Source organism: Phyllobates terribilis, unplaced genomic scaffold (assembly GCF_046119375.1).
Source record: "Phyllobates terribilis strain yellow unplaced genomic scaffold, ASM4611937v1 Scaffold_5__5_contigs__length_657084704, whole genome shotgun sequence".
NCBI lineage: Eukaryota > Metazoa > Chordata > Amphibia > Anura > Dendrobatidae > Phyllobates > Phyllobates terribilis.
The window spans coordinates 148,987,989-149,010,424 of record NW_027362765.1 but is presented as its reverse complement, the minus strand read 5'-3'; the positions used below and the strand labels follow the sequence as shown (position 1 = coordinate 149,010,424).

Below are 22,436 nucleotides of genomic sequence, written 5' to 3'. Positions count from 1 at the left end.
TTTCAAGCTGTCATTGATGTTAGAAGGGGGAATACATGGTATTAAGAACTGGGGTATGTGAACTTTTGATCAGGGTCATTTGGATGTTTTCTGGTTGTTATTAAGATTTTAAAAGAGAAAACACAGTAGATTGACAATAAATGGCTTCACCTAACCAAATAACCATGAATGGAGAAAAGTTGTTTTTGTTATCATTCATATTCTCTGAAACAAGGCCAAGAAAGGAAAAGTTCTGCTGGAGTATGTAAACTTTTGTGCACAACTGTATATCTTTAGAAACACTTCCTATCTTTATGGATTAAATATCTAAAATGTAATAGCTCTGTTCCTCTTGCTCTGTAAACCGCACCCCTGAAGCCATACGCCACCTGTAACAGGTGTTCAATCGGCCTATATAAACAATTGCTGGTGGCTAGTAGTTCTTTTTGTTATTGTGGATTTGGCAGTGACCATACCGGGGTATACATATATTCCATGCATTGGAGCCTGAGGTGTATATACCATGCGCTCACTGTTAGTTTCCCAATAACCAGCCTAGTAGTGGAAGTAGCCGTCGCCTTGTCCGCCACTCATCACTCAATTGTGTAATTGTCCTGACGATTGGAGGCAGTGGAGTTGCATTTCCTTGACAATTGGTGACAGCAGTAGGATCTGCGTGATCTCTCCGGTGTTATCTGAGACAAAGTGGTAACAATGGTGGGATCTGTGTGACCCCCCCCATCCCCTGGCTGTTATCCGTGACATTGGTGAAATCTTTAGACAGGCTGATAATCAGGAAATGAGCATTCAAAGGTCATTGTATTCACAATTATGAGATCTCACAATGAGCTTGCAGTTTTTATAGCTGGCTGGGAAATGGAAGGACTTGTCCAAGCTTTGCGTTTCTGTGTAAAGGGGAAGATGGAAGAGATAGCTGTTGGTTTGATGATCGTCTCCTAATATGTGGCTGATTTGATGTGCTCTTAGCATTACGGATGGTGCAAATTGATTCACAGGACCCTGGTTTAGTGTCTTTGTGCGGAATCTATGGGCAATACATAGGAGCCCTGCAAACAGCCTCCTAGCTCCTGGCATCCATGGCTCCTCTTTTGAGTAACCGGTCTGGCCAGACATGACATGTGCGTCATGTCGCAACGACGATGTTTTGCTTGGTTGGCTAATCAAAAGGGGAGGCCATCAGATTTACTGTGCACCCGTCTGGAGGCCACAGATTACTGATGTGGTTGCTGGACCAGGTCCTGTGAACCAATTTTCACCATCACTACCTAATATGTGCTACTATGCCACAGTCAGCCTCACCCTTAAGCCTCATTCAGATGTCAGTATTTTCCATGTACAAGAAAAATGGAACGATTATTCTGATCAGACTTTGATAAGAGTTTGATCTGAGTGTGGTCCGAGTGTCATCAGTTTTTTTGGTAAGTGGAGAAAAAAGATATTTCTCCACCTTCTCCTTTCTGACAGGCTGTGAAAATCGTGCTGCACTCGGATGACATTTGAGTGCGATACAATTTTTTCACTGACCTATAGACTTGCATTGCTGATTTTGGTACGACTCTCGGATCAAAATCGGACATGCCGCTGATATTTTCCGTTGACCACTCAGTCCGAGGAAAAAATTGGACATGTGCACAGCTCCATAGAATATCATAGGTACCAGTGCTATCTGTGAAAGCCAAAGTTAGCACTCGCTCGAGAAAATCAGAGGCGTGAACAAGCCATTCGTCCGGCTGTTCTAGTCAAATAGTATGGGAATTGCTCTGTGGGACCATAGGTCTTCTATCTGCCATGTTAATACCTTGTGCGGACTCCCAGCTACCCCCAGCTGTGAGAGAACATGTCCTGCAACAGTCAATGCAGCAGAGTAGAGTCCCTGGAAAGCAGCAGTGGTTCCTATATGCAAAGTGACTTCAATATTTTGGTTGGGTGACACAATGGTGATTCGTCCTCAATAATCAAATCTTGTTTTTAATACACTTTTTGCAGCCTAAGTACCATTGTATATGAGACTACACAAGTCTACCCTTACAGCTTAAACTCTACACTAAAAAACTGAAATGAGGTGCAATTGAGTCCCCAATCTCCTCCAATTAATTAATAAACCAGAAAGTACTGGGAGCTCTGGGGGATCACACTGTAGGGGACCAGACAAGATTTAGTGTTGAGATTTCACGGTGACTCTTGATGTTCATTTTGCTCCAGGTACTTCTTGATTTATTTATGCTCCACTTTGTGTCTGTACACTTCAGCCATCAATAAATGAGACTGCAAAGAGGAGCAGACGCTGTGAATCCCTTGCAAATAAGTTTGTACGTCTTTAGTTATTCTGGCAAATGCAGGGTTTTTTAATGTCCTGATGCAGCAGAGGTTTGTGCTGATGTGACATAAACACTTCTGGGTAGAAATCTTCCTTTTTGTCACCTACAGTGCGCGCTGTGACACATTTATCAATGTGTTGAAGCTGCAATAGTGGCGGAAGCAAAAGTGGAAAATATGGTGAACACTCGATCTACGAAACAGTCAAGACATTTCTCCAAAGCCGCATTTACATGTGATGTTTTAGCATCGGTTGTAAACTACTGCTGCTGGTTCATCATTAGCTGATTGTAAATGTTAAGCAACATTACTGCAATAAATAACAGGATTTTTTAAAATACTAAATCTATCCCAGCAGGATTATTGATAGATCTGTCCTATTCTACGCGATGTGGATGTGAGCGCCAGGGGAGTAAAACAGTGGATATTCCATATATCTAGTGTCAAGATGTGAGTGGGGTGTGAAACTGGTAATGGCATTAGAAATGAATGAATCAATGAAATTGAAAAGTACCTGATTGCCATTAAAAGACATTTATTATACCCTGAGATGTCTCCAGAACCCAGAGCATAGGGCCGGGAAGGGGTTACTAGATATTATACTCCCCTTGCTCATCACCCGTCTCCCCCTGCCACAGTTTCCCCGCCTGGTCCTCCTCTTGCGCCCTCTGGTGTTTTAGTGCTGACTCCTAGACCTCCAGACAGAGAGCTGAGACAGAACAGTTGAGGGGAGAGGTGAGCATGATATATTAATCATTTTTTACCCTCTCCAGCTCTAAAAATTCAAGCTAATGAAATCACAAAGAAATGATTCCCACATTAAATTAGAACAAGGTGGGAAGGGAAGCAAAAGGCCAGAAAAAGATATACAGCTGACAAATACTATTGAGATCTCTGTTACTGGAAGTGGAAAGGAAGAACAAAGACAAAAAAAAAATTAAATAATAAAAATATGGGAGGAAGAGAAACCAATCACAAACTAAAATGTTTTTATACAAATGCACAAAGCATGGGCAACAAACAAGGAGAATTGGAACTACTAACGCAGGAAAAGAAATATGATGTCATTGGAATCAGTGAAACTTGGTGGGACGATACACATGATTGGAATACAAGGCTAAAAGGATACAACTTATCTGCAAGAACCTGACTTGATAAACGAGGAGGAGGTGTCACGTTGTATGTTAGAAAAGTGTATATCTGCACAGAGATTGAAGCTTCAGAGACTGGGAGTTCTGTGGAAACTGTTTGGGTAAGAATACAAGGATAGAACAACGGAAAGGACATCATTGTAGTCATTTACTACAGGCCACCTGGGCAAGCTGAAGATATGGATGAACTCTTTATGTATCAAATGACCAAGTTCTCCAAAAAATATGACGTAGTGGTCATGGGAGATTTCAACTATCCAGACATTTGTTGGGAATCTCTCTCAAGTAAAGCTAACAGGTCAAGCAAATTCTTATCCTCTCTTGCTGACAACTTTATCTTCCAAAAGGTAGGGGAGAAAACAAGGGGATCTGCTACTTTGGATCTAATCCTTATAAACAGGGAGGAAATGGTTGAGGAGGTAAAAGTGGCTGGGACCCTAGAAGGCAGCGATCATGCTATTATAGAATTTTGGATAACTAGAGGAGGAAGACATGTGAAGAGTAGACTCAAACTTCAAGGTTAGATTTTAGAAAGGCAGATTTTAAGAGACTCAGAAAGAGAATAGGAGGGATCCAATGGCTGGATGTCCTTAAGGACAAAAATGTCTAGGAAGGATGGGAAATTTTTAAAAATGAGATTCTCAAAGCACAATCGTTAACAATCCCGAAAAGTAGGAAGAATGGGAAGCATTTAAGGAAACCAGGATGGATGAACACAGAACTTAAACACATGCTAAAAAGAAAGAAAGAAATGTTTATCAAATGGAAAGAGGGAGGCATATCTAAAGATTATAATGCAGTCTGCAGAACATGTAGGGCACGTATCAGGTTACCTAAAGCTGACAATGAATTAAGGCTTGCAAGACATGTCAAAAGCAATAAAAAAGGATTTTGGGGGTATGTCAAACATAAAAGAAAAGTCAAAGATGCTATAGGATTTTTACAGGATGAAAATGGTGAAATGGTAAGAAGGGATGTTGAGAAGGCCGAACTTTTTAATTCCTATTTTGCATCTGTTTTCTCTCAGAAAGAAAATGTAACATCAATTGATCTTCACTGTCCTATTAAAGGAATAGAAGAATCCAGGTTATCTGTAAACAGAAAGATTGTGAGGGAATATTTAGCTAACATAAATGAGTTCAAGTCTCCAGGTCCAGATGAATTACACCCCAGAGTACTGAAGGAGATCGTAGATGAAATTTTAGAACCACTCTCCATAATCTTTGAAAATTCTTGGAGAGCAGGAGAAGTCTCAGAAGACTGGAGAAGAGCAAATGTTGTTCCTATCTTCAAAAAGGGGAAGAAGGTGGACCCAGGGAACTATAGGCCGGTGAGTCTGACTTCTATACCAGGAAAGATCTTTGAACAAATTATTAAACAACATGTATGTAAGTACCTGGATAAGAATGAAGTGATTAACCAGAGTCAGCATGGGTTTGTAACTAACAAGTCATGTCAGACTAACTTAATTTCCTTCTATGACAGAATCACTGACTGTGTGGATCAGGGAAATGCTGTAGATATAGTATATCTTGACTTCAGCAAAGCATTTGACAAAGTATCTCACACCATCCTTATTGAAAAAATTACCAAGTATGGAATGGACAAGGCAATTGTTAGGTGGATTCATAACTGGCTTAGTGATCGGACTCAAAGAGTGGTCGTAAATGGCTTCACATCCAGTTGGATGAATGTCTCAAGTGGGATACCACAGGGCTCTGTCCTGGGACCTGTATTGTTCAACATCTTTATCAATGATTTAGATGAAGGAATTGAGGGTAAACTGATTAAATTAGCTGATGACACAAAGGAAGGAGGGATAGCTAATACTAGAGAAGAGAGAGAGAGGATTCAAAAAGACCTAAAGAAACTGGAGCAGTGGGCTGCAACCAACAGAATGATTTTTAATAGGGAAACATGCAAAGTACTACATCTGGGCAATAAAAATGAAAAAAGCATATACAAAATGGGAGGAATAGAGCTAAGCAACAGTACATGTGAAAAAGACTTAGGTATACTAATAGATCATAGACTGAACATGAGTCAACAGTGTGATGCAGCAGCAAAAAAGGCAAATACAATTCTGGGATGTATTAACAGAAGCATACAGTCTAGATCACGTGAAGTCATTATTGGACTTTACTCCTCTTTGGTCAGACCTCATCTGGAATACTGTGTCCACTTTTGGGCACCACATTTTAAAAAAGACATCGACAAACTGGAGCAAGTTCAGAGAAGAGCGACCAGAATGGTGACCGGTCTGCAAACCATGTCCTATGAGGAATGGTTACAGGATTTGGGAATGTTTAGCTTGCAAAAAAGAAGACTGAGAGGAGACTTAATAGCTGTCTACAAATATCTCAAGGGCTGTCACATTGTAGAAGGATCATCTTTATTCTCATTTACACAAGGAAAGACTAGAAGCAATGGGATGAAACTGAATGGGAGGAGACACAGATTAGATATTAGAAAAAACTTTTTGACAGTGAGGCTGATCAATGAGTGGAACAGAGGTGGTGAGTTCTCCTTCAATGGACGTCTTCAAACAGAGGCTGGACAGACATCTGTCTGAGATGATTTAGTGACTCCTGCATTTAGCAGGGGGTTGGACCAGATGACCCAGGAGGTCCCCTCCAACTCTACCATTCTATGATTCTATGAATTTTGGCAAATCTGATTTTTTGGCTGAAATTTGTAACAAATTCAGTTTGCTCAGCTCTAAATGGCAACTTCATTGACAGTCCATGAGACATTCCTGATGATTCCTGAACTGACTATCAAGACCCGATGTGAAATACAAGTCATAAAATATGGGCCTAAAAAAACATCTTTAGACCACGTTCACACGTTCAGTATTTGGTCAGTATCTTACATCAGTATTTGTAAGCCAAAACCAGGAGTGGGTGATAAATACAGAAGTGGTGACCATGGTGTTTCTATTATACTTTTCCTCTGATTGTTCCACTCCTGATTTTGGCTCACAGATACTGATGTAAAAATTGACCAAATACTGAACGTGTGAACGTTGCCTTACCAAAAGTTTCCAGTTTGTTGAGGAAATCCAGCTTTTCTCAGACTCTTTTCTCATCTAACTTAGCAAAGTGGTTAAGATATACACCCTCTCCAGTACTTTGCTTGTTCTGGGCTTACAATAGTTAATTATAAACTCTGTTTGAAGGTGCTGTTCAGTTTTGTGAACAATTTTTTTTACTCAAATTTATGTAAAGCTATGTTCACAGATCGCTTTTTTTCTTCTTTTTTTCGGGAACCAAAACGAGTTCTTTTGGCCGTAAAAATGCTGAAGCCAAAATTCATGTTTTGCTGCCTTTTACGCTGTTTTGCTTGCTGTGTTTCTGGTACACTTTTCAAAATTCAAAAATTCACATTTGCTTCTACCTTGCAAGCATGAATTATACAAGGTGTTAGGCCACCAATGCGAGACATATGTGAAACCATAAACATTTTTTTTTAAAAAAGGTCAATTTGACCAAATTATTTAGAGGAAAAAGTTTTTTATATCTGTAAAAATAGTGACTCTTCTGAACAAAAAAGCTGGATTCAAGTATGAAGCGCACCCATGAACTAAGGTTACAAGAGTTCATGAGAAAAAATACACAATTGCAAATATAAACAGCAGGGGGAAGTTGAATTGGTAGGGTATTGTTTACTTAACACATTGGTAGGGCATTAAATTGGTAGGGCATTGTGTACTTTCACACATTGGTAGGGCATTGAGTTGGTCAATTGTGTTTACTTTAACACATATCACTAATTTAATTAAACTGTACTAATACTAACATCCATTCTCATGCAACCATACCAAGACATTGTGGTTTAAATTTAGGAAAATCACAAAATAAATGGGTTTCACATCCTGCTGTACCTGCGTTTTCACCAAAAACACTGCGATACTGATAGCAGAACTTTTGCTGCTTTTTTTTGCACTTACTCATTGCATTCTAGGAGTGAAAAAATAGCTAAGTTTTCAAAAACGCAATTTTCCAGTTCAGTCAAGAAAAAAAAAACAAAGCGTGTGCAGGGGATTTCTGAAATTGTATAGCTTTTGCAGGTACTGTAAAAAGCAGCTTTTAATTTGCATAAAAAAGAAGCAAAAAATGCAGCAAAAACATAACGAGTGAACATAGCCTTATTGAGGCTAAAAATAAATGTTGCCATTTTAAAAATTTTGCACCATGTGCCTTCTATAGCCTCCGTGTTGTATTGTGACTATTGCTGACTGCAGAGTGAGTTAACTGAGAATCCATCAGTGAGCTCATGCTGACTGCCTTTCCGGAGAGTTGGCAGTTCTTTTATCTGTTTTTTTTTTCTGAGCTTCTCAGCTGGATTATGACCTCAGATCAAATCAAAGTTGAATGTGAAGGGAAACAAAGAGCTTGTAAAAGCCAAACGGTGGAAGATTTTTTTATTGAAACCTTAATTACAAAATTACTTTTAGCCCCAAATATATGCATTTAAGTAAAAAAATATTGTCACCAAAGGTGGACAACCCTTTTAAGTATGGTACATTATTAAACAAGTTACCTTTGATTTGATGCCATGAAGTGAACAACCTCTATATCTGTTCCTGTGCTTTGTTTCTGTAAGGACATAAGCACAGGTGCTGTAACACTGAAGAGTGGGTGTAAATATAGAGAAATGTTGACATAGCTAATGGTCATCGAAGTAGCAGCCAGATGGTGTAAATAGAGGTGGCAGAGCTGAAGACACAATTAGATTATCATGTAAGTGTAGAAAGTCCCTAGTAGGATAATAGGCGTATACTTTGAGTCCTTCCCCATGCTCATAACATAGTAACGTAGGTTGAATAAAGACCTAGGTCCATCAAGTTCAACCTTTCTCCCCCAATTGTACTCCCCATACCAACACTACACTAACTTACTGGAACTAGGCGCCTCAAATGAATTACCATTTTTATTTTTATCATTACTGCACTATTACAATTACAAATAAACCAGTTTATAATTTTTTAATTAGTTTTATTTTTGTATTACTGTTATGGTATTACTAAAATCCCTGTACCTAAATCTGTTGATCCAGAAGAAGGCAAAAAACCCCAGGATACATTCAGCCAATTTGCAACATGGGAAAAAATTCTTTCTTGACCCAGAGAAAGGCGATCAGTCCTAGAACCCTGGATCTAAATATAACAGGTGTAACATTTTATCTAATTTAACTGTAGCCCACAATGTTATGTGTATCGAGGAAATCATCCAGCCCTTTTTTGAAAGCTGTTATAGTATCTGCCATCACTACCTCTTGTGGTAGGGAATTCCACAGTCTGACTGCTCTGACTGTAAAGAACCCTTTCCCGTTTAGGTGCCGGAATCGCCTTTCTTCCACCCATAGTAGTAGCAGTATCTTGTTAATAATGCTTCTTTTTTTTTTTAAGTGCCACACGTGTCACATTATAATTACTGCTATGTGTGACCACAATCTCATATTCTGCAATGGGTTGTCCACTTTTTGGGACAGTTATCTTTATACTTAAATGCATGTATTTGGGTTTAAAAATAATTTTTGCATTTGGGTTTTATTAAAAATTTTGCACAATTTGCTTTGTATATCCTCTGTGTTGTATTGTCTATTGCCGGTTGTAGAATGAGTTAACGGAGAATATTTCAGTAAGCTCATGCTGTCGGTCTGACAGGTGAGTCTGTAATTCTTTTAAATGTTTTTTTTGATCTCTCAGCTGATTTATGACTACAAGCCACATCAACGTTGAATGTGCAGGGAAACAAAGAACACGTAAAAGCCAAAGGGTGCACATTTTTTTATGGAACCAATTTCAAAAGTGATTCTTACACTCTGACAAAATTGGGGGGAAACACAAGTAGTGCTTTGAAATAGGCATGCGATTGGCTGCAGAGTTCACATGCTGTAGACAGGACTTCATTTCTTTAACCCTTTAAACAAATACAATCTCTATCTGCAGCAGTTTAATCTCTTTTATGCCATGATTGACAGCACCTAAGTGGTTAGATAAAGGGTGGATTGAGCGAGGCCGTATACGTCTAGTCAGAATGTAGCCGGAAGAATGCAAATTACATACTTGCAGTCACATGACCATCTGTTCCAGACACCGGAGAATCCCGATGGCCTGCGCTGTGCGCACGTTGAGGGCTCACAAGTCTGCAGTCTTATAAAGTGAATGTAGACTTTAACCACAAGTGTGCACAACCATTTTAAAGGGCTTTTTTATTTTGTTGTAAAAAAAAAATAATTAAAAACTTTCAAGACCTTTAACTTTTTTACTTTTTTGTCTATGGAGCTCTATGAGTAGTGTGCCGAGTTGTAGTTATCATTGATATCAGGTTTTATTGCCATACTTACTGGTCTGCTGTGAAGACCAGCCACAAGTTAGGCTTCATGGCAGTGCACCAAGGTGAAATGACCCATCGGTAGTCTGTAATCGAATTGCAGGGGGTAGGAGTAGGTGAGCACCAGAATACATGTGCATCAGCAATGGAACCGTTTAAATGCCACTGTCCAGTGATTGACAGCAGCATCTAAATGGTTTAACAACAGAGATCAATGTTAGCTACGGACGATACTGATAATGACAAGTGCTGTCTGTATAACACAGCTGGCACCTGACTTGTATGAAGCAGGTTACGTTTCTGAGTCTTCTCCATACATTCGCATCCTGTCGATGCCAAACATGTACATCGAGGGTGATTGAAGGTGTTAAGGTGCCTGTATGCCTTCAATATCTGTCAGCTGATTGCTCCTCTGCCCAACTTTCACCTGACCATGCACGCGTTTTCATTGTAGAGGGGGGATAGCAGCTGCCAGACAATGTTTGGCAGCAGCTTATCTTTTTTGGACATGAAGGACTAGACATGTTGAAATCCAAAATACCTTGGGAGACCCCCAATATAGGTGAGTTAGTAGCTTGATCCTGCCGGGGTGTAGTGCCAAATTCCCTCTAGTATGTTGTCAGTTCCCTCTCTCATCCTAAGGGAAGAGTCAGACGGAGGGGGATTGATAACGCAATGCTCGAACTGGCACGCGGCCATGCTGTCACTCTCGGATCGGGACAGCCGCCGGCCACACCGAGCATTGCGTTGCGATCCACGTCTGAGTTATGTGGCTGTCTGAGTCTCCCCTATGTAGAAGAGGAAAAAAGTTCTCTTGCCATGGACCACCATCCGTTATAATCTACAGTCATGGCCAAAAGTTTTGAGAATGACACCAAAATTATATTTTCACATGATCTGCTGGCCTCTGGTTTTTATTAGTGTTTGTCTGATGTTTATATCACATACAGAAATATAATTGCAATCATATTATGAGTACCAATAGGTTATATTGACAGTTAGAATGAGTTAATGCTGCAAGTCAATATTTGCAGTGTTGCCCCTTCTTCTTCAAGACCTCTGTAATTCTCCCTGGCATGCTCTCAATCAACTTTTGGACCAAATCCTGACTGATAGCAGTCCATTCTTGCATAATCAATGCTTGCATTTTGCCAGAATTTGTTGGTTTTTGTTTGTCCACCCGTCTCTTGATGATTGACCACAAGTTCTCAATGGGATTAAGATCTGGGGAGTTTCCAGGCCATGGACCCAAAATCTCTCTGTTTTGTTCCATGAGCCATTTAGTTATCACCTTTGCTTTATGACAAGGTGCTCCATCATGCTGGAAAAGGCATTGTTGGGCGCCAAACTGCTCTTGGATGGTTGGGAGAAGTTGCTCTTGGAGGACATTCTGGTACCATTCTTTATTCATGGCTGTGTTTTTAGGCAAGACTGTGAGTGAGCCGATTCCCTTGGCTGAGAAGCAACCCCACACATGAATGGTTTCAGGATGCTTTACAGTTGGCATGAGACAAGACTGGTGGTAGCACTCACCTCTTCTTCTCCGAATAAGCTGTTTTCCAGATGTCCCAAACAATCGAAAAGGGGATTCATCAGAGAAAATGACTTTGCCCCAGTCCTCAGCAGTCCACTCCCTGTATACCTTTTGCAGAATATCAGTCGGTCCCTGATGTTTTTTTCTGGAGAGAAGTGGCTTCTTTGCTGCCCTCCTTGAAACCAGCCCTTGCTCAAAGAGTCTCCGCCTCACAGTGCATGCAGAAGCACTCACACCAGCCTGATGCCATTCCTGAGCAAGCTCGGCACTGCTGGTAGTCCGATCCCGCAGCTGAAACAGTTTTAAGATACGGTCCTGGCGCTTGCTGGTCTTTCTTGGGCGCCCTTGAGCCTTTTTGACAACAATGGAAGCTCTCTCCTTGAAGTTCTTGATGATGCGATAGATTGTTGACTGAGCTGCAATCTTTGTAGCTGCGATACTCTTCCCTGTTAGGCCATTTTTGTGCAGCGCAATGATGGCTGCACGTGTTTCTTTAGAGATAACCATGGTTACCTGAAGAGAAACAATGATACCAAGAACCAGCCTCCTTTTAAAGTGTCCAGTGATGTAATTCTTACTTAATCATGACTGATTGATCGCCAGCCCTGTCCTCATCAACACCCACACCTGTGTTAATGGATCAATCACTAAAACGATGTTAGCTGCTCCTTTTAAGGCAGGACTGCAATGATGTTGAAATGTGTTTTGGGGGTTAAAGTTCGTTTTCTGGGCAAATATTGACTTTGCAAGTACAGTAATTGCTGTTAAGCTAATCACTCTTTGACATTCAGGAGTATATGCAAATTGCCATTACAAAAAATGAAGCAGTAAACTTTGGAAAAATTACTATTTGCCTCATTCTCAATACTTTTGGCCATGACTGTATACACAGATGCAATATAAAGGGGTTGTGATTCTGAAGCAAGAAAATGATATCAAGCGATTTACTAATATACTTTTTCTTCCAGGACACAGTACGATTCCAAACTATGGCTCCAACAGACTTTCACAATATCTGGTGTAAATTATAAAATGAAGCAAAAAGTCACGTGGCAGTCCGACCGGCATGAATCCAGTAACCACTATGACCAGCCGCCCTCTTCACACCGTACATTTACACCCATTAGAATATGTTTCCAGATGCATTCTGGGATAGACGTCTCGCAGGAGTTGTGTTAAAAGCAGGCATGACCTTGGCTTGACAAGATAGTCTTTAAATATCATGTGGGATCCAGCTTCAGAGGCTCAGTGTAAAATATATATATATATATAGTGTGCAACATTTATGAGTAAAATGTATTGTGGGAAACCTGCAGGTCGTGGTATATTTCTCTCAGAAATGACAAGTCGCAGATCTGTCACCTCCCGAGAGATGACGATTATCACAGCCTCTGTATGGAAGAGTCTTGTCTTTCCTTCGCTTTCGCATCTTTTATTCTGGGTCCTAATTTAGAAAGAACAATTAATGTGACTCTCTTTGTCTGCCCTAAATAGTAAGCCGAGCTCTAGTGGGACTCTCTGCATGCGCATTAATATGTTCCCATAGCCAGTCACACACAGAAGTCTCCCCGGGGTTGCATTACCAGGCCATCCCCATCGCTGTAATGTTCCTCCTGATGTTCTAATATGATGAGGCCAGCAAGAGCGGATTGTCGTCGTTGTGAGAGTCCCAGTGGTACGGGTTAGAAGGACCACTTAATGTACTAGTCACTGATTAAAATGGCTTTTATGGAAAGGCCTGAGCACATACTAACAGGACATGAAATAGGTCATTGGATTCAAAGCCTGTCAGGAATCTCTGCCCTACAGAAGATACCGTCCTGTGTGAGCTGTACCGTAAAGGCCAATATATTGTACCTAAACTTACTCATGGTTGCAAAATACTAGGACAAAAGGTATGTAGAAATGGTATCCAAGTCAAACAAATATACTGTATGTGTATAAAACATATATGCAATTACATATTATCCATATATTACAAACATTTCTAATGTGATAAAGGAACTCAAAGCAGTACCGTATAACAGCTTCAGTTTGCAGAATGTTTTCCAAGAGACAATGCTTTCTCCAAAGATCTGTACTATTGTATACACTTAATTTTTGATTATTATTAAAGGTGATCCATCATGAGATTTCACAATATAAACTACATACATTGCTATAGAACTCTTAGAACTGATGAAGCTCCTGTACTTACCATGAAAATCCACATCAGACTGGCTGAATAATCCTTTATGAAGGTTTACACTCAATCGCTTAGCCTGATTGAGGACTCCCTCCTCAGTGTCCCTCCTCCCTGCTGCTGTTGATGTCACACTGCTCAGCACAAGGTGAAGCTGTCAGTCAAGCAAGGTGGATGGGTAGAGACTGAATTATTTTAGGCTTATCAGCTATGTCATTCTATAGCTGGGCTCATAAAATGGTCTTCTCACAGCCATTCTGACATGTACTTTCTTTGAAAATCCACTAGCCTCAACTGGACTGACAGATCTATTTGACGTTTGCAGTTAAAGAGAACCTGTCATCAGGGTTATACATATTAAACTAAAGGCATTGCCATAATGGCGCTGGTATACTGATTTAATACATACTTTCAGTGAAGAAATCCATAGCCTAGTTTTTATAAAATCATCATTACAAGTTTTGGTCTTTGTGCATTAGGGCGTGCCTGTGAGGTGAGACGGTGGGCAGGGTCTTTGGCTCTGCCATGGCCCCTCTGCTGTCTATCTTCTTCCTTATATAAATTCTGTGTTGGTGGCTGCGCATGCGCAGACTAAGATCTTGGCTCAATGACGAGCCGAGATCTCAATCTGCGCATTATCCGCCACCGGTGCCATTTTCCCAAAGACTGCCAGAAGATCAATCTGCACATGAGCCGTTACCGATGCCATTTTATTAAAGCCCATCGAGAGATCAATGTGCGCAAGCGCTGCCCACTGCTAGAACGGCACTGGCGCAGAATTTAAATGAGGAAGATAGACAGCAGAGGGCCCAAAAGCTGAATACCCTACCCACAGTCCGGCCCAGATGCACGGAGACCAAAACTTCTAATAATGATTTTATAAAAAACAGGCTATTAACTTCTTCACTGAAAGTATGCATTAAATCAGTATACCAGCGCCATTATGGCAATGGCTTTAGTTTAATATGTATAACCCTAATAACAGGTTCTCGTTAATGTTGTGAAATCTTGTAACAGATCACTTTAAGAGATGGAGTATATAAAAGTGGGATTTTGTCACAAGATTCTCATTAGAAGGCAGATTACTTATAACCATAGCCTGGACTGCTGCTGATCACTACATTGGGTTCCTAAGCCCCTCACTTGTTTTCCTCACTCCAGTCTGGATTGAAATGATTGGCAGAGTCAGTCATATACACTATCACCCAATTGAATCTTAACCCAATAAAAAACAAACAAACATTTTTTCGTCCATAAGATTTGGTTTCACATGAGCCAAATTTCACAAAACTATATTTGTATTTTTTAGATTTAAATTATTCATTGATATATTTTTACTACATCATCGGATATTTGTGTTCAGACAGAATAAAGATAGATGTCATTTAGTGAATTATTTTATACAGAAAAAACCTTTGTATACATGTGTTTGGATGATTAGTATAAATATGAAGTGGAGTTCAAAACTAGCCCCAGATGAAGCCACAGTGGTGAAACCGGAGTCTGACTTTACATGATGTTTTATATGCTGTGTTTTATAGATCTTTTGTAAGTAGTACAATTAAATAACTTGCGAAAGGAAGCTCAGTATCTCAGTACTTCACTATGGTTGGGTTTTTTGGCTTATGCTCTCTATATTTGTTTTAGGATGATAAGAAGGCTAAGCTGAATAATTTTACTTCCAGGAGAGATGCGATAGAAGGAAATATAACCTGTTTTGGGAATTCAGTAACACCTTGGAAGTGGACTCACTCAATTGCTGAATCCGAATCGCTTCAGCTAAGCCCTTGCTAAGTCTGTGCAAGACACTTGGTTATTTCAATTATTTTTACCCAATTTACACAAGTCTATGGGACTGAAGGAGTAAGCTGAATACATTGCTAGTCTATCTTTGTCGTTTCCATAGACAGTGAAATGGCAACAGAGAGTAAGCGCGACCTTGTCTCTCCATCCAATCCTGACCGCAGCGGGAAAGAATGACGGTCTGAGGAACCATTCAGCAGAGAAGTGATATGTCAGCCCTTTAGGTTGTCCTACTTAAATGGATTGACTTCTGATTATTTCTAAGACTTTAAAGATGAGGGTTTGCTGTATCCAGTGTCTTAGGTACATGGTTTTCTTACCTTCCTTCCTGTAGTATAAGATTTCCAACTTTCGCTCTTCAGATCCAAGTAGGGCCTGAGTGAGTTGTGTGATGCTGTTGTGGGTTGTTTCTGGACCCGTTAGAAAGTCACAAGTACAAGGTCTCTGCATGACCTCCACCCTGGAGTAGCCAAACATGTCGCAAAAACCATCATTGCAATAGATTATAGCACAGTTGTCCATCTGGGCATTGGCTATCAGGAATTTACGACCTGCAGAGAAAAAAAAAATACACTTTTTATTAATACTGGATTATCTGATTAAATACAAGACACATACTGTCATGTTATTGCAGAATTTCTTACATAGGCACCATAAAACTCAGGGGACCTATAGTGGCCATTTTTAAGTCAAGCCATTCCTTAAAAAAATTTGCAATGAAATACACTAAAGAATACATGCCTTTTAATAAATTTGATGTATTTTGGACTGTCCTAGAGATAGAAAATGACATTTACGTCTGTAAATTTGTTCTATTTTCTGACCTTAGTGATAATAAAGTTGTTGACCACACCCCATCCTGGTAAACCCTTTTATTACCACTTTTTTTTAATTTGTGTCAAGAAAATTCCCCCATTTTTGCTCCAATATGGATTACACCACAATTTACAACTTTTTTTTTCTTCCACTAAAGTGGTGCAAATTGCTTGATAAATTTCCCCCTATGTGTCACTATACTATGTTTATACCCACAATTTTGCTGGATAAAGTTCTTTATTTAAGGTTATATTTAATGACATGCAGCTATATTTTATATGCATGCTATTTTAGGGGTGATTTCAGCAAAATTGCTGTTTTTTGCTGCTTTCTACTTAGTACTTTTTGTAGCGATTTTTGTGGAAAAAAAACACTACACCAAGATGTCAATAGGGAAATATTAAATGAACAGAGTTTTTTTGTGGAGTTTTCTTATACTTTTAGTCCATTTTTGGGGTTCTTAGCATTTCGTCCCCAATATAAGTAGAATACATATATTATTATTTATGAGTCAAATAAACTTTGCTGATCTGTCATTGGCATACATTATAAATAGGTTTAATCAGGGATTTTTCCACTTCAGATAAGACAATAAAGGGTGCTTTAAGATGTAAAATAATACTTATGTCTTTATAGGTTAAATAATTAATAAATGTCAATGGCACAGAGTGGTAATTAAGCAAACACAGCATGCTAATTAAGACATGACATCATGAATAAGGATGGTGTTTTAGCAAATAGTGATAAATGAATATTACATAATACAAAAGTGTTCTCTTTTGCCAACTGCTTCTCACTTTCCAAGACAGATACCTTTTAGGTCCAGTTTGATGATTGTGATGAAAGCTTGGTTATCGGCTACTGTTTTCTATAAAGAACTATGTGTCTCTATGGTTATTAAAAGCAAATTCTGTGTACAGTCTGATCCTGCCATCATACTCCACTCGACTTCCTACTGCATGCTAACTTATCAAGTAGGAGTACAAGATCAGACTACACAGTTTTATTTGTAGTCTGTAACCATGGAGACACAGAGCTCTGCATAGGAGAGCGTAACGAAAAATGTTTTCTTCATTTTATTGTAAATCTATTGATTTGGTAAAAAAAAAAATGGACACAGTATTTAACAGAGATGACAAAATTCAAATACGCTAAATCGCGTGGATTTGAAGTTATTCTCCACAAATTGTATTTCGCTTATTATGCTCTAAGGGCTCTCCAGACCTTACAGCATAATAAATATAAGACGTAAAAAATTCCAAAAAGACTAATATTCACCTGACCGGTCACCTATGCAGCCGCCTCGGTGCTCACTACCCACTGTGCAGTCCTAAGAGCCTCTTCTTTCGGCTGCACCTTCAGTGTGCTCACTCCAAAATAGGACTTTGGGTCAAAACAAAGTGTCGGACGTCCCTAAGTGGTGTAACTTCATCACAACGTGCGCTGCAACTTTCGGTGCTCAGTGAACTCCAAGGCATGGTCACGGCTGTAATACCCATTTTAGAGTAAAGACATACAGCACACAAGGGTGGCATAAAAGAGTCCCTGATAACCAGACAGCAGAAAATGAGTATTGGGGCGGCGGAGAGGTGAGATGTGAGAAAGTAAGGTGTTGTTTTTAAACTATTTGCCCCTTTTACAGTTTAGCATGGCTGCCTCATTCATTCATCATTTTGCTGAATTGACATGGTGAAAATTGCAAAAATGTAGTATTTTGGCGAACATGGACTTTTCTTAAATTCAAGTAGAATTCAATTTCACTGGAATAAATTCGTCTAATTTCTCTAGTATTTAAAGGGTTTATTCAGAACTATTTTTTTCTTTCCTATGGGCGTAAAAACTAACAGGCAGGTTGCTAACTACTTGCATGTTCATTGACCACAATTCAGCTGTTCAAGGTCAAGAAAGCAGCTCTTCCTCTTCCTCTCTGTCAACAGGACGTGACTGCCAACGTCTTACTGTTTGACAGCTGACTCTCTGCAGTTAGGCAGTGGGGAGCCGACTGTCAAACAGCATGACATCGGCAGTCACGCCCCGTCAACAGAGAAGAGAAGCCACCGCTCTGTCGATGTGACATCAGTGGAAGCCGCTGAATCGTTGGAAGGGGCAGTCTGTGACCACTCTGTGCTGGTGTGAACAGGTTACTAAGATGCAACACGCAGATGTAGATGATGCGTAAGTAACCAGTTTTTATTTATTTTTGTAACATGAAAGTGAAAGGGTTAATTTTGGAAACAGTCTGTTATTTGAGTACAAGGATAACAAGTTACACAATATAAGCAGTAATGGAAATAACAGCAATTTAACAGTTTCAATATTCTATTCACTTTTCTATCTATCTATCGGTGTTTATGGCTCTTTAATGTCCTTCTGTTTTCTAGCTTGCTCGGGCTGTGCTCACAACGAGAGGGCCTTCACTGCGACAAGTCTTTCAATTAGTTTCAGTAGCTATACTGGCATTAACGGGGGTCACCGGTATTTCCTGCTAGGCCACAAGTCTCCAGTAGCCAGTCACGGAATAATTTATAAATACTCTTCACACTGGCTAGCCCTGGGCCGTTCTGCTGTGTGGCACCATCCCACACCCGGTACGGTGCGTCTACGCTGGAAGTAACTACCCAGTTCTGTCGCTCCTCCTAGTCACCACGACACACGCCCGGCCCCACTTGGTGGCCCAAGTTTGACCTTCGGTGCTTGACATGTGGCGGCTGGACATCGGGTCTTGACCAGAGTAGTCTGGGCTCTGGGTGTCGACCAGCGTAGTTTGGGCTCTGGGTCTTGACCGGCGTGGTCTGGACTTCGGTGCTACAATGTCCAGCTAGTGTCAGACGCTCTGCCTCTGAGTTCCACTGCTCACACATCCTCACTCTCTCATTGATTGGCACCAACTGCTCTCCCGCCTTGCCACTCTGCCTTTTTATATTTGGTAACTGCGCCACAGCTACCACCTGACCCAGTCCTCCCTTCAACTACATACCCTAAGAAACGCTTCTTCCATCTTCAGGTTCCACCTTACTTTGCTTGCTCAGCAGAAGGCGACATTTGGTCGCAAGTGTCGTAGAACTTGGATGAACCGCACCTTCGCCTCCCCACCCCCTTACATTGGCAAAGAGCTGCGTCGGGCACAACAAGTAGGTAGGTAGCAACTACAAGCCTGTTAGTTTTTAGGCCCATAGTAAGAAAAAAATAGCCCTGGATAAACCCTTTAATGCTGCATATAAAATATTTTTTTCCACTGACCAGGATGCTTTCTGTTACCAAAACCAAAATCCGAGAAAATCCAATCACTGTAAACTGACATTCGGCTCAAACTCTGGCAGAATTGGAGCCGAGTGTCATTTACAGACTCGATCCGATTCTCTTGCTTGAGAAAATCATCGTTCGTGTGACCCCGTGTTATGCGCTTCGCAAAGGGACCCAGCAAGACTGGCACCAAACCAGCAAAGGCGCAGCCACAGATGCACTTGGCACAAGCTGCCCAGCTAGGCGAGCCCTTGAGGGCTGTGAATACTCTTCACCCAGCTCCCAGTAAATGGAAGGAGGACTTTCGCAGAGCCCTTCTCAGGCCCACTGTCACCAGACAGCTGGCATATGGTGACGTAACTGGTGCCTAGTTGAGGACCAGGTGAGTACCTCTGCAAGAACCCCAGGAAGTGAAACCAGAAGAGAAAATGAGAAAATCCCTGAAAATATAGCAAAACCTAATGCTAGCACCACTCACCACCAAGCACATAGGGAACTGCAAACTGCAATAAACAGCAAAGGACTGAGCAGGAAGCAAGGTTAAATAGCCCATTTAATGATCAGGTGTTGATTACCTCCCAATCATCCCCAGACAGCCACTCCCTGCTGGCTTCAACAGCAGACTGGACAAAATCCCCCCACTGCTCAGTACCAGACATATCAGCATCCTGTGTCCTCACACATCCCACTACACAAGAACGCAGTGCTCCACAAGATTGGGACCGTTTCCCTGCACGCGCAGTAGATCCACCTCCAGGGTCAGGACAATGGCGGCGCTTGCAAGTAGCATAGCACTGGACCTGCTCCATTCTCAGGTGGGAGCACAGAACCATGATTCGTAACAGTACCCCTCTCCCTAGGAGAGACCTCCGGGTTCTCACCACCCACCTTGTCCAGAAACCTTTCATGGAACTCGGCAATGAGACAATTGGCATGTATATTACCTCTCGAGACCCAGGACCTCTCCTCAGAACCGTACCCCTTCCAATGAATCAAATACTGAATGGAAATCCGAACTGTATGAGTGTCCACAATACCTTCTATCTCAAATTCTTTAGTATCATCAACCAGAATAGGAGGAGGATGACCCTGGGTCACAAGCGGAGTAACCACCTTTTTTAATAATGTCTTGTGAAAAACATTGGGAACCCGCACAGAGGAAGGCATACCTATCCAAAAAAACACTTTATTGACAACCTTGATAATGGGAAATGGTCCTATAAACCTGGGTGCAAGCTTAGGAGAAGGTACCTTAATCTTGAGATTCTTAGTAGACACCCAAACTCTGTCCCCCACTCTGAGTTTGCAATCTTGCTGACGATGCTTATCGGTCTGCCTCTTCATGCTCTCCTCTGCTTTCTTGAGATGGATATGGGCTTCCCCCCAAACCTTCCGGAGGCGGTGGATAGTAACAGAGACAGCTGGAAGGACATCATCCCCTCCCTCAAAACAAGGGGACTTAGGATGGAATCCTAGATTACAAAAGAAGGGAGACATCCCCAAACCCTCGTGGTGTCTATTGTTTAGGGCAAACCCTGCCAAGGCTAAGTATGATCCTGAATCATGCTGAGTAAGGGAGCAAAAACATCTTAGATAGGGCTCAAGACACTGGTTGGTTCTCTCCATTTGCCTATTAGTTTGAGGATGGGATGTAGATGAAAATGAGACCAGGAAGGTATCATGTACTCAATAATACTTTGTATCTGTACTTATACAAATTCTGGCTGATGACCGGTTCCCACAGCATTACTTGAATACCCCTATTTATTATAAAGACGGCAGGACCATACACTACAAGCACTTTTTTTACCTTTTGTGCCTTTTTTAATTAGTAGGTACCGTGATGTCCTAATGTGGCACCCCAGGGGTCTGGTTTCCACAGTAACAGCAATGTTATGTCTGAGAGCAGGTGGGAGGTCTCTTGGTCAGGAATCCTATGCATGCCACACCTCCTGCCCAGTCCTGGGAGGGGAAGAACTTCCCCTGTATAAACCTGGGGCTGAGGCAGGGTTAGAGGGTTCAGAGGGAGAGTTCAGCCAGGAGGGCTGACAGGGAGCTGTGGCTCCGGCTGGGCCCAGCTCCTGGGCCATGCCAGAAATAGAGAAGAGAAGCAGCATAGGAAGAAACAACAGGAGCTCTGTGGGAGCAGTGCTACAAGGAGTCAGGGGCTGGCAGCTGCAGAGCTCGCCCTGACTGAGAAGATTTCTTACCGGACCCGGAGTCCGAGGCTGTGGGGACTAACTCCTACCCAGCAGCAGAATCCGTCAGGCAGGGGATTTCAGGTCCTCTGGCCAAGAAACCCGAAGGCACGGTCACACGCATGGGACCAGCACCGCCGTCGTGGAGCGGAAGCTACTAGAAGGCCCCGAGTCACCGGCCATACGGGTGAGCACCACACGGTACACTCAGGGACGTGGGCTACTTATACTCGCTTCTAGCAAGGTAGCCAGAAGAGTATCGTTAGTTTGGGAGGCCTACAACTCCGCCTGGCCAGGGGAGATCCCATCTGCTCAAGGACTGACCAGGCCCCAACCGCTAGCCAGTACTCCGGGAGGGTCTATCTTTGCCACCAGTAAAGACCCTGAACTACACCGCATCGTCTCTGAGTGGTTCCTGCTACCCCCATCATCCATGTCGGCTGCCCTGAGGCCATACCCCTCCCGTTGGGGGTTATACCATCCACGCTGCACCATCCTTCCACCGGCCTCAGCGGTCTGCCCTGCAGCGGCAGCTCCATAGCTGCATTCAACGGGTGGCGTAGTCGTCCATCATCTACCGCTGATACAGCGCCACTTAGTCTGACTCCCTGGGCACGGACCGGATCACCGCCACGAGACTACAACCCTCAAGAGATCCGGCTCCGGGTAAGCTCCCGCGTGCGCAACGCAGCGCGACACAGGCCCAGGGGCGCGTCAACTTTTGGCGTAGTCGGCAGGATATCGTGCCCGCAACCACCGGGTACTGCGTGCCTGAAAAAGACTGTTCAAACTTACCTGTGGTGAAGATTCCCGCCATCCGGCGCCATCTTCCGCTTCCTTCCCGCCATCGGTGGA

At 41.9% G+C, this 22,436-nt stretch overlaps 1 protein-coding gene across 2 annotated transcripts in view; it reads right to left on the bottom strand.

The window, feature by feature from the left end:
• Positions 1-22,436, bottom strand: part of KCNH6 (potassium voltage-gated channel subfamily H member 6) — a 322,142-nt gene that overhangs the window by 234,190 nt on the left and 65,516 nt on the right. For both annotated transcript variants that reach the window (XM_073683164.1, XM_073683165.1), the window contains exon 2: positions 15,645-15,875. In XM_073683164.1, coding sequence (XP_073539265.1) covers positions 15,645-15,875 — 231 coding nt within the window. The remainder of the gene's footprint in view (positions 1-15,644; positions 15,876-22,436) is intronic.